This window comes from Poromitra crassiceps (genome assembly GCF_964638095.1).
Source record: "Poromitra crassiceps genome assembly, chromosome: 10".
NCBI classification, from domain to species: Eukaryota; Metazoa; Chordata; class Actinopteri; order Beryciformes; family Melamphaidae; genus Poromitra; species Poromitra crassiceps.
In genome coordinates this window covers 26,123,183-26,136,325 of record NC_139631.1, presented here as the reverse complement: position 1 = coordinate 26,136,325, position 13,143 = coordinate 26,123,183, and the positions used below count along the sequence as shown (strand labels likewise).

The 13,143-nt window shown below is 43.2% G+C and overlaps 1 protein-coding gene across 1 annotated transcript; it reads left to right on the top strand.

Annotated features, from left to right (window-relative positions):
• Positions 1-493: 493 nt before the first annotated feature.
• Positions 494-8,771, top strand: nr2f1a (nuclear receptor subfamily 2, group F, member 1a). The gene is made up of 3 exons (XM_083644361.1): positions 494-1,434; positions 2,844-3,371; positions 7,549-8,771. Exons 1-3 carry the CDS (start codon positions 1,008-1,010, stop codon positions 7,821-7,823), a joined length of 1,230 nt encoding a protein of 409 aa, XP_083500487.1. The 5' UTR covers positions 494-1,007; the 3' UTR covers positions 7,824-8,771.
• The last annotated feature ends 4,372 nt before the right edge of the window (positions 8,772-13,143 follow it).

Here is a 13,143-nt window from a genome sequence, read left to right as displayed (position 1 = left end):
CTAACCAATGGAGAGAAAGAGAGGGCTTGGCTATAACCTTAGCCTCCCATTTTCTCTCTCTCTCTCCTCTCCCTATCCCCCCCTCCTCCTCTCCTCCTCCTCTATGCAGGGCTCTGGCCAGTCAGTCGCCTTTGATTATCAGTCTCCAGCAGCCCCTCTCTTGGCTCCTTGACATGAGCACCATATAAGGCGCAGCGATCTCCATAGAAACGTGTCAGTTTCAATAGTAGTGTCAAAGTTCACTATATACAGACATTCGCGCAGATCCCCCGTTTCGGAAACATTGCTCTGCTGGTCCTCCCGTTTAAGCGCATTCATTTTTGGGTCTCTCCTTCTTCTTGCATATTCTATTAGTTGTTGGTGTTTTTCCTCTTCTTTTTTTAATCTTTTCTCTTCGTATCTCCATTCCTCCTGCTGGAGAGAGGTGAAACTATACATGGGCACTTCATTCGGCGACGCGCTTTTTTTCCGCTGCTGGGCGAGATGAGGTTTATTTAAGAATATAGATGTAAAAATCCAGCGCTTCAGTTTGTCCTCCCCTCCTGCACGGTGAAGACGGGAGCGTAAAGGAGCCAGGGGAAGAGAAGAGAAAGGAATTTATTTCTCCGCAGCACTTTGGATCGCAGCGTGTCTTTCCAGCACAAGGTTTTTCTGCTCCTTTCTGCGTCCATGTGAACCGCTCCTGTATTTTCCCTTTGTGGCTATTTTATATCAAACTGCAATTGTTCCGTCTGGACTCGGGTTTTCCTACAAGATTATAGGTTCCTGAATGGCTGACTGCAATTTACCTTGGAACTGGCCTCCCGATACTTGCATATCCTGATCGGGTGCCTATTCAATCGCCCTCCTGTATTTTTGAATGTATCGATCGCGTTGTTACCCCATATGAGATTGCGTGCTCCGATTTGACTTTGCACTGCCCCGTCTTTTGAGAGCGCTTTTTTCTCCTTTACGTTCCACAAACACCGGCGATCATTTCGCTTTATAGCACTTTCCGGGGCCGAGATATGGCAATGGTAGTTAGCGTGTGGCGAGATCCGCAGGAAGACGTGGCCGGAGGACCTCCGAGCGGCCCCAGCCCAGCAGCGCAGCCGGCGAGGGAGCAGCAGCAGACGGCGTCGGCGGCGCCGCACACTCCGCAGACCCCCAGCCAGCCGGGACCCCCGTCCACACCGGGGACCGCCGGGGAAAAGGGGAGTCAAAATTCTGGACAGCAGCATATTGAATGTGTGGTTTGCGGAGACAAATCGAGCGGCAAACACTATGGCCAGTTCACCTGCGAGGGATGCAAAAGTTTCTTCAAGAGGAGTGTGCGGAGGAACTTAACATACACATGTCGTGCCAATAGGAACTGTCCCATTGACCAGCACCACCGAAATCAGTGCCAATACTGTCGGCTGAAGAAATGTTTAAAAGTGGGAATGCGGCGGGAAGGTGAATATAATTTTTTTATTTATTTAAAAGCCCACTCATGATTGCATCAGTAGCAGACGAACAGGGCTGCCATGTTGCATTAAGGTCACAGGCTATAGGCTGGGCATACTGCAGTCTACTCTACATCCATGTTTTTGAGACATGTTTGCATGTGTGATTAGTCTTTCTTCCTATGTGAGAGAGGGGTAAAAGGCCAGTGCACCCCACAACAACTATTATGCTTATGAATGCAGGTCGTCTAAACAAAGCGGCTATGACATTTTCTATTTTTTGTTTCTGATGCAGTCAAAGGCTACAAGCAAAGGCATTGCGTCTATAGCAGGCCCTTTTTGCGTGGGTTTTAGAGCAGATTGAGGGGGATATGGTGTGTGTGTGTGTGTGTGTGTGTGTGTGTGTGTGTGTGTGTGTGTGTGTGTGTGTGTGTGTTTGCGCGCAGTCTACACGGCGAATAGTCCCTTCCATATGTACAGTGCTTACTAAATTCTAATAGTACAGCGGGGTTTGTAGTCTCCATGTATTTGAAATGAACAGACTACAAGCCCACGCAGCCCAAGCTCTCTCTCTCCATATGCTGACTAGACATCTCAGGCACATTGAATACTGCCGCTGAAGTTGTGCTAGGCTCATTGTTGTGCCTGCTGCAAAGAGGCCGTAACTTTCATCCTAGTCAAGTCTTTCATCTCAAACTACATGAATATTCCACTTTTAAAATATACTATTTGCAGTAATACACGTGTAGGCTATAGTGTGCACCGAATTATATTAATATTTTATTTTACTATTAGGCCTCCATAGGCTACAAAAGCTGAGTTTATTTCCCCCCCAAAGTGACCAAGTGTAGAAGTTAAAATGTGTAAATGTGATTGTGTAATTATCAGTCACATTTGTAATATGTTTGATCTCAATTAATGGATAATGATGTTGTAATAACATAAGCAAAAACTGCGTATAAATATAACGTCAAAGTAATACAAGTACTCCATGCAATAAGCAATTAGCCTAGACCCAGCCTTGAATTACCCCTTATAGGATGTAATTTGGTAAATTGTAGGACTGTTAGGGCACATAAAAGGTGTTTTTGTGTATAAAAGTGTATGTGCGTCTTTTATCTGTCTTTTAATTTTACATGTAGCCTAGATCCCTAAATAGAAATGTAAACTGTTCAAAGTTTGAGGGACACAGCAAATGTTGTATGATATGCTCATGTTGTCGATAGAATAATTGAGTATGGGCCTGTAAACAGCATACACTAGTCAATATGTTGTGAAGATTGTGCTGAATTTTGATTTCAGTGCCTTTTCATCTGTGAGCAGGGAAAACACTAGCTTGCTTCACGGCTGTTCAATATAACTATACGTGTTTATCAGTCCTGGATGCACATTTCCTCTCCTTCTCTTTCTTTTTGTCAGCGGTTCAGCGAGGACGAATGCCTCCAACCCAACCGAACCCAGGCCAGTATGCGCTGACGAACGGGGACCCTCTGAACGGCCACTGCTATCTGTCCGGATACATCTCGTTATTGCTGCGGGCAGAGCCTTATCCGACGTCCCGGTACGGGAGCCAGTGTATGCAGCCCAACAATATCATGGGCATCGAGAACATCTGCGAGCTGGCGGCTCGGTTGCTCTTCAGCGCCGTGGAGTGGGCGAGAAACATCCCTTTCTTTCCCGACCTGCAGATCACCGACCAGGTGTCCCTTCTCAGGCTGACGTGGAGCGAGTTGTTTGTGCTGAACGCGGCCCAGTGCTCCATGCCTCTGCATGTGGCCCCTCTGCTGGCCGCGGCGGGCCTGCACGCCTCCCCCATGTCCGCGGACCGCGTCGTGGCTTTCATGGATCACATCCGGATCTTCCAGGAACAAGTGGAAAAGCTCAAGGCCCTCCACGTAGACTCGGCAGAGTACAGCTGCATCAAGGCGATCGTGCTTTTCACATCAGGTGGGTGTCCTGTCCAACATGGGAACATGGCTAGAATCAAATGAGGCCTATAGTCTCACTGACACTAGAACTACAGAGAGCGAGACGCGTATAGAGTGAAATGCACTGACATCAAGAATATGGCTGTCAAGTATAGGCTACCATCAAATCTGATTTTACGAGATGCTCATGTTGCCGATGGAAGAGCTATTTTGCCAACAGCTTGCAACATATCCACTTGCATGCCTTTCCATGTCGGTTGTAGCCACAGTATAAGACGTGTAAACAAACCCAGATTGAGTGAGCGATGAATCAAGTTCAAGTCCCATGCAGTTCGGTGTCTTTATTTAATCAGTCAGTGTACAATTTAATATGTTTACATATTTCATAATTGTTGAGTTTAAACTTTTTTGAATAGTTTTGGGCTGAGATTACAGATATGGTCGCGTCCATAAAATTTGGAACAGGTGTAAAATAATTGAGCGTAAAGATAAAATAGCGTATGTCTTATATGACAGCTGATGTATTTATGAGCGGTGGTGCATGCTTTTATCCTTGTTTTGCGTGCACAAACACATGTCATGAGGGATAGGAAATAATCCTTAGCAGACTGAGATCAAAGAATCTGATGAAGTTGACTCATATGTCAGTGCATCGCTTCTGTAGGACACAGAGCAGCGCTACTCCATTGATTGTTTCTTTGTTGACATTTTAATTTTCTTAGTAATTGAAGGTATTTTCTAGACTTTGAAAAGTCATCATCGGACACTTTCAAAAGTAACCTATTGTTGATGGCTTAATTGATGGCTGACTGGAGCAAAGTCCTAAAGGTCCTCATTTACTCTTGTGCGTAATTTAGTTGCTATTTTGGTGTTGATGGTGGACGCCTGCAGTGCCATAGGCGTGCTGCTCAAGGGAGGTTGGCGATGATGGGAAAGAGAGGGGAAAAGTCTCAATTGACCCATAGGCCCCAAACTATTTCTGAACTTACTTCAAAGTCTTGACCTCATAGCCTTTTATTTGGCCAATTACAAAATTATCTAACACGGTTGTACATAATCTATAATTGGGCAGGTTATTAATAACATATTCCGTTTTACTGTGTTTTTCATATTTAAGTTTATATAGAAATACTTCTCACTTCCAATATCCCTAGACAGCGTCATAACTCCTCCTATGGTGAGCCTGACATCACTCGCCCTGTCTTGGTGCTAACATTTTTGACTTATTTTCACATTTATTATTTGCTTTTCTGTTCTTAATAGTATATTATAATGCTTGTTAATATACCATGGCATTGTATTATATTATATTATTATATTATATTATATTATATTATATTATATTATATTATATTATATTATTATATTATATTATATTATATTATATTATATTATATTATATTATATTATTATATTATATTATATTATATTATATTAGGCTATATTAAACTATATCATATAAAGTTAGTACTATAATGTTGTGTAGTGAACCACAATACAAAATATCTAAACTCTGACTGTTCACTAAACTTGCAAATAAAGACTCAGAGGAAATGTTGTATTAAACCACTCATGACCCTCAATTTTCCTTTTTCTGGCAAATGCATCATTACCACATATAGCCTTTTTTCCTCAAGTTGCAGGACTCTTATAGTTTTAGGTATTTTTAGTTTCTAGATGTATAATAATGGGCTATACACTTTAAATTTTGGGCTTGGTACCTAATTTGACACGGCAAATTCTGAACACATACCGAGAAGTAAACTGGCGTTTAATCCAAGTAACTTTGCATTTAGAGTCAGAAATACTAAACAATAGCCTAATATGTGACAGCCTGCTTGCTTAGCTGTATTTACTATTAGCCTATACAGCCCATAATGTAACCGCATGCACTGTCAACAATACTTTACAACAATACTATCGTGCAGTGTTTGAGTAATTCACCCCAGACTACCAAAGTAGGAATTTCAAACAGATGCTAACATTTTACTTGTATTCTAACAGATCATTTAGTTAGGCTGATAGCTATAACGGGTCATGTGGTGCCCTGCCAAGACCAGCGTGGATTGTTTGCCTTTAATAACATGAGACTTGTCAGTGTTTGATGCATACATAATGGTGATCGGGCTAAACTATTTCGCTATATAGCTCGGGATCATCGTCTCACATTGACTCCTCATCCATATGTGCACACTATGTGCCTTTATAACCTACCACAGTCGTACCCCAATGCGAATCTGGAAGCTATCTGCTCCCATGCTTCAGCCTATTGAGGTAGTGGGGTGCAGGGTTGCAGGCAGGCCTGTATGGGGAACTATGGGGTGTCTTTGACTATAGCTTTCTCTTGACGCATATAGCTACATTCAACTGCAGCCCATTCCTGATGCTTTGAACTTCGTATTGCTATATTCTAATGGCCCTGGCATTTTGCAAGAAATGCACAGATTTAATTAATTTCGACCTTATTGATTGTTTTAGATTTTAAAAGGGACACTCAACGTTAATCCAGGGGGATTTGCATACATGGGGCTCTGGCCGGCCGGACTGAGGTCACAGTAAATCACCCCGCGATCTCAGTGTTGCCCCTGGGTTCATAAGGTTATTGTGTCTGGCCATAGTGAGTTATAGCACTGAGAATTCACGAATAGGCTTAAAAGCCTCTCGGGCTACTATTGTCCGGTGTTTAATGCATTCGTGTTTGAAAACTAAAGCGATGTTTCTTGTGTAGTTTCCACAGAAGCACAGCTTAATACAAACGCGTCAGGAGATGGCTAAAGGCTAGACTCCATGTAGGGACTATATGCCAGCGGGCTACACTGCTTGCGTTTACAGCAGTTCCCCCCCCCCCCCTTCTTTATGCAGGGGGACACGCATGCTTGGCTTGTGTGATTAACATTTTCTTGATAACGCGCAAAAGCATATCGTAGGCTATAAAGACACCAACTATCCGGTTTTGTCCAGTGGGAAGCTGCACAAGGGATGCGCAATTACGCAGTTATAACCTAACTGCGCATGTGTTGTTGTACTGGCTCCTTTTCCTGACATGTATACGTCCTTTCTGCGTGACTATTGACTTCACCTCTGCTATAAATGTGATTGCTTCCAGCGGCCTCTCCTATAGGCTCCATCGGAAAACAGGCCAAGAGACGTCTGGAGAGAAGTGCGGCGAAATGACTTAACAGCTTACTGCAGAGTAATTAGGTCACATTACATCCAGCGTAATTTCAGATTCATCAGTGTCGTTTATGTTTCCTTATACTTGAATCCCCTGAGCCCAGACATCAAGAGGCTAGTGGCCTTTAGGCCTATAGCCTACCTTTCTACCTTGCTCCAATTCGTGCCTATAGCACCGTTTTCATAATCTTTAGCGGCGCTATATTCTTGCTGGCTGGTGTATGAACAGCTAGAGGGGTCCTAGACTGAGTGGTGCATCCCCTACTACAGCACTGCGCTCCTTGTTTATTCTGTGTGACAGACAGTCCCCCTTGCTCAGTGTGATGTAGCATGTTTGGCCAGTGTGTTTGTTCATTCCACTTTGTCAATAACACGTAAAGGCTGATGTTGAATGATAACCAGAGTGCTTTTGCGGGCGTCAATTGAATTGTGTATGGCAAGGTGTGGCACACGCGGCCAGAGTAAGCCTAATTTTGTCGTTTGTATCAATATAATGGACAGTAAAGATCAAGCAAAAATAGCCAGAAATCTATTTACACACACACACACACACACACACACACACACACACACACACACACACACACACATATATATATATATATATATATATATATATATATATATATATATATATATATATATATATATATATATATATATATATATATATATATATATATAGCCTATACATAGCCTATACACACACACACACACACACACACACACACACACACACACACACACACACACACACACACTCGGCTGTGTGCGTCTCAAGATATAGTGGCATATTCCTTCGTCACAATTTATCACAATGACTAAATAATAGGCTGTGCTATCTTTTCTGCTTTCCAGTCACGAGTTATTGGTCCACTTGTTTCTGTTTAGCCGGTGTACAAGTGGATTTTTGAAGTTTTAACGGTAAATGTGATCATCAGATGCAGGCACTTCGCCTTAGCAGGCTATTAGCATTTATAGCACTGACGACCCTAACCAGACTTTTGGTGTGTGCTTCGCAGATGCGTGCGGCCTGTCGGACGCTGCTCACATCGAGAGCCTACAGGAGAAGTCCCAGTGCGCCCTGGAGGAGTATGTGAGGAGCCAGTATCCCAACCAGCCCAGCCGTTTCGGGAAGCTCCTGCTGCGGCTGCCCTCCCTGCGCACCGTCTCCTCGTCGGTAATCGAGCAGCTGTTCTTCGTCCGCTTGGTAGGTAAAACTCCTATTGAAACCCTCATCAGGGATATGCTATTATCCGGGAGCAGCTTCAACTGGCCTTACATGTCCATCCAATGATCCTTATATGAGTGGGAAAAAGAGAGGAAAAAAGGACCAAAATTCAGCACCCCGCCCCATCCTCCTTCAAGAAGACTATATATAGGACCTTTTCTGAGAAACTTGGAAGACATGACTTTTTTTTCTTTTTCTTTTTGTCTTCTGGGACTGAGATGGAATACATTATGTACAGAAAAATATTGGAACTGGACTTTACACCTGTGTAAATCCACCCTCATCTTCAAGAACAATACTCTTCATTTTGTAAAATACTAGTCTTTATTTTCCTTTTTTTTGTAAAAAAAAATACAAATAAAATGAAAAACATCATATGCGCAGTAAGAAAAAAAAGAATCAAGACTTAGCGGGAAAATAATGTTTCCAAGCAATTATAAGAATTGTCCTGTGTCTATGTACCTCTCTGTTTTGTATTTTTTCTGGTTCTAAACCAGGGTTTCTGTGATTCTATACTAATAATTTTTGATATAACCTTTTGCTTCTTATAATGAGTGCGATATATGTTGTCGAAGCTATGTTCTCCAAGAATTAAAATTGAAGTGAGAATTTAAAAACAGAAAAATAAAGAAATTTAGACAAATAAGAAACAGTCTAATCGCTATGACAATATCACCACTGATGGTTGAACTTTTTTCCCAATTGATACTATGGACCTGCAACTGCAGCAAACTGACCTCCAGGACATTTTTACTGAGAGGACGTCTGGGGCGCCTTTCCCCAGGGCATGAGTGCGTGTGGAGTCGATCATCAGTCAAAGAGGAGAGACATGAAAATCAAAAGCACTTTTAATATATCATTTCAAATACATTTTGTTTGTTTCGTCTTGAAAATTTTCATTGTTTCTTGAATTTTATTGGTTGTTGCCTTCAATTTGCTTACTCCATGATGCAGCTTTTTGCAGAAGGGTCGGTTGATGAAGTTGTGTGATGGTGACTGTACTATTAAAAAAAGAAATAGGCAACAATGTCTCATTCTCCAGCATTTTCATGGGAGCAAATGTCAAGATGCTCGGGCTTGTATACAGCATTTGCGGGGAATCTGTTGTTTCTATGCGTCCCTACAGACATGTGCAAGTCCCGCCTATTACAGAGGCTTTTCCAATATCTTGCATCGTCTTACACTGAAAACATATACTCCTGAATTTACTGTTTGCCTCCATTACACCTACCAGTGAAAAAAGAGGTGATACACACGGTTAACTGTGGCAATTACGCAATGGGTGCGCATACCTCACCTTATAACAGACCCACTGACATAACTGGCTATGCGAACACAAAGGAGGGGAGGCTTACGCGAGGAACTACAGCAGAGCTGCATGTGCTTTGAGCGCATTAATGTTTAATATTTTTCCCAGACAGCAAGGAAACCCTGCGCACCACACCAAGCCACTATCCTACCTCCTGTGGCTTAATCAAGGTGATTCTCCACAAGCCAAACAATATTATCCTCTCCCCGCTTAAAAAAAATACAAATACAAAAAAAATCTAGGCTACCTCGATAGTGCATGCCTCAATATTGATGTAGGCGTCATTTGGCAAAAAGGGTTAGGCCCCGCTGCAAAGCTGTTGTGATATGCGTGATCAATCTGGAAAATGTATTTTACAGCATGTAAGCCAGTCGATAGGAACACCGAGTGTGATGCATTGTGTGGGAATAGAGAGGAGGAAGGAGCGAGCGAGAGAGAGAGAGAGAGAGAGAGAGAGAGTCAGTGCAGAAACAAATGAGAGGGAAACGCGAGGGAAGGCAACGTGTGTGTGTGTGTGTGTGTGTGTGTGTGTGTGTGTGTGTGTGTGTGTGTGTGTGTGTGTGTGTGTGTGTGTGTGTGTGTGTGTGTGTGTGTGTGTGTGTGTGTGTGTGTGTGTGTGTGTGTGTTTTGAGAGAGAGAGAGAGAGAGAGAGAGAGAGATGTGGCCTTGGTTTGCCTGATACATTCACGATGTAATGAGTACATCGATAAAGTCTTCAACGTGCAATAGATGGGTTATAGGCTACATAGAGTTTCTGTCCTTATAGGCCTGCATCTGTGTGCATTCACGTCGTTGTTTATGTATTTGTCTCCACACACTGTACAAATGACACAGCAAGCCCACTTATGGATCTGGATCATGAAAAGCACGCACCGTCACGCAGATTGATAAAAGGTGAAACATTGGAAGGCGTTATGACGAAGAAAATGGGGTGGATTTCGTGTTCTAATTATTACATTTGCAGATTTCCTTCCTCTCTGCATCAGACGTGTTGCTTATAGGCTATGCTATTGCATACATCTTCATCTGCAGCCTGGCAGTACTGAGGGACAGGAGACAGGGGCTGAACTGTATCACGTCTGAATGCTATTTATATCTCCAATATATCGCCATGTATTATCTCCCTAGGCTTGGGGGAGGTGTATTACTGTCACTGGATTATTTGTTTGTGTTAGGCTATACCTGCCCCATTCTTAATAGCCTACCATTAAGGTAGCAGTTGCCAGTTAGTTTGTGATGCTATATAGTTTGTCCTCAGATGCTCTCTTAACAGATAATGTTATTGTGTTTGTTATTATTTTATTTATTTTATTATTCCCGATAATGTGATTGCTGTCTGTTCGGGCATATTGGACCTATGTGATCCCAATCGACCCGTCTGTGGTATTGGGTCAGTTATCAGACGCCTTGTTGTAGCTTAAGCTACTGTACAAACATCTCAATGTGATATTTCTTCAAATACCCCTGTAGGTTTGGTTTGTTATTTCCTTATGTCGATATAATTCCCCTGGAGCAGAAAGCTCAGACAGTGTAGGTCAGTTCAAAGTTGGAGAATGAGCTGATGAGGCCTTTCCTTTTTGCTTTGCTCTGGAGGCAGAAATTGACGAATTTAACCGAAATTAAACAACATATAGGCTAGCCAACATCTCAATTACACAGCCCAAAGTGCCCCAGATAATTTAGTCAAACACCGGAAATGATTTAGGGTGTTTATCTTTTACTTGCTGTTTTTGTTCTGGAATAAGAGGCACAGTCAGAAAAATAGACAGCATGCGAGAATACATGTTTATTTTTTATTTTTTTCAAGGGGACTGGATATGGCTTTATGGCCAGCACAACAGTCCAGGTCGTTTTTTGTTTTACTGGACTAAATTGTTTGGTTATTAAACGTAGCTTTCAGCAGAGCTGTCTCCACGTAATGTATTCTAAATCCCTCCAGACTATCTTTTATCCTCTTGCTGAGAGCATTCTGTTATACAATTGCTACACTACAGGCTATATAAAGCAATAGTTCAAAAATAGATGTGAAATTGTGGCATGTGTTACTAATTAACGCTTCTATACGAGCTAAAACACATGAGAACTCCTTAGAAAAACTGCTTATAGACCATTTTGACTCTATGGCTTTGACAGCACCTCAAATAGGCATATTATGTAACACATCAAATGTTGAACAATTCTATTTCAAATAACTGCTATATTTGTTTCTTATTTTTCTAACAAACATGCACACCATCGGGAGATGTATTGCCCGCCGTCGTAATGAGAGCATTGTTGCATACTTTTATTTTAAAAGGGACTCAAGAAAAGTGAAATACTGTCAGATTGGACTAGCTGCGGTGGGTAAGGGAGATGGATATGTAGCACATAGGCCCCATTTGTGTCTCTGTAATTTCGGAAACTCCGGTTACCAAAGTGTTACTCCGAAATGAGTTAAATAACCATTTACCTTTGTCTGGTTTCATTCATCAAACCACAAGTGGAGGACTCCTAACACGGGGGGCTATTTGTTTGCTTTACACAAGCAGCTGGGTGCGATTTCACGTTTGAGATATCTGTCTGAAAGCGAAACATTTATTATCCTAAGTTGTCAGCGAACCTATTTCTCCAAAACCCTCAAAGCAACCCAATGGTTTTACGCAGCGGTGGAAATGTCCTATTGGCGTTACACGTCACTTCATTTCACTTATAGTAGCCTGGTTTCCCCGGTCACATTTGACAAATACTGTTGTTTGAGACAATAACAATTTCCAAATAGAGGCTCGGTGTATGAATGGGGGGCCCTCTGAAGTATGACATGGCTTATTTCTCATAGTGTCTTGTGCGTAAAAATGATGCCGACAATGGACAACAAGTGCCTCGCCGTGCCTACCGCTTATACACTATACACCTCCATCCACACAACCTTGGAAAATGGCTGAAAACAGTGTGAGGACAAATGTCCAAAATTAATCGAATTCTCGAGAGATGTTTTGCGCTATAGCTGCGCTGCAGAATGGCCCGGGTTCCTTGCTGTATTGACTGTATACAGACTGTACAGTCAATGGGAGAGAGGGACATAGCTGGTGATTACAGTGTGCTGTTCTGAGATCTGTCCGCAGACCTCACAGGCAACCTTTAAGCCATGGATCAAATCCAGCCCTACGGGGTAGAAAATATCCCCAGTTGTGAATGTAACATAAGGGGACGCCTTCCTGTGCGCGCGTACATGCGTGCGTGTGTACGCTAGTTTGCCGTGATTGTCATTGTGCGGCAGTGGTGGGATATTCCTTTATGTGTGTGAGGTCTTTGTGTGCGTGCGTGTGTGTGTGTGTGTGTGTGTGTGTGTGTGTGTGTGTGTGTGTGTGTGTGTGTGTGTGTGTGTGTGCGCGCGTGCGCGCGCGCGATCCATCTTGCGCCCGCTTGCATCCCCGTGCGTAAAGCATGTGTTTATCAGCGTAGGCTACGTGTGTGCGCGCGCGTGTGACTGGCTGAGAGAGAGAGAGAGAGAGAGAGAGAGAGAGAGGGGTGGTTGCGAGAAAGCCCAGATCGCTGTGTAAGCGGATCCCTTTGTGTTGATTTAGGAAGACGTTTGCTGTATATAACGTTCAAGGCTGATAATATCATTGCCTGGCCAGATAAATAAAGCATTGGCCAAAACCATCGGGTCAGCTATCGATCCGCTTTCCTCCCCGAGAGAGGGAGAGCGAGAGAGGGGGAGGAGAGAAGGGGGATGGAGAAGAGCAGCGAGGAGGGGGTTGAGAAAGAGGGGGAGAGAAGGAGAGAGAGAAAGGGAGAGAGACCTCACTCATTAGCATTCCACAGCCATGGACTAAACGCTGACAACTAACAGAGATATCCAGCTCTACACCATTGCATGCGTTTCTCCCCCCTTTGTCTTCTTCCCCCGGCCCTTCATTTGCAGCGGACAGACCTCTCGTCACAGCCAACACCTTTTTATTTCTGCCTTCTTTACTCTGGGAGCACCAATGGACTCCGAGCACAAGAGAGGAAACCTTCTAGTAAAGCAGAGGGGGAAAGGGGGGGATGTTGTAAAAGCTGTGCAGAAGTGACAGCGCTAAGCACGCCGGCTTTGCT

Excerpts from the sequence above, each read along its gene's own strand:
- nr2f1a (XM_083644361.1), top strand. The coding sequence starts at position 1,008 with ATGGCAATGGTAGTTAGCGTGTGGCGAGATCCGCAGGAAGACGTGGCC. Across the intron at positions 1,435-2,843 it reads AGTGGGAATGCGGCGGGAAG|CGGTTCAGCGAGGACGAATG; the intron begins GTGAATATAATT and ends TCTTTTTGTCAG. Across the intron at positions 3,372-7,548 it reads GATCGTGCTTTTCACATCAG|ATGCGTGCGGCCTGTCGGAC; the intron begins GTGGGTGTCCTG and ends TGTGCTTCGCAG.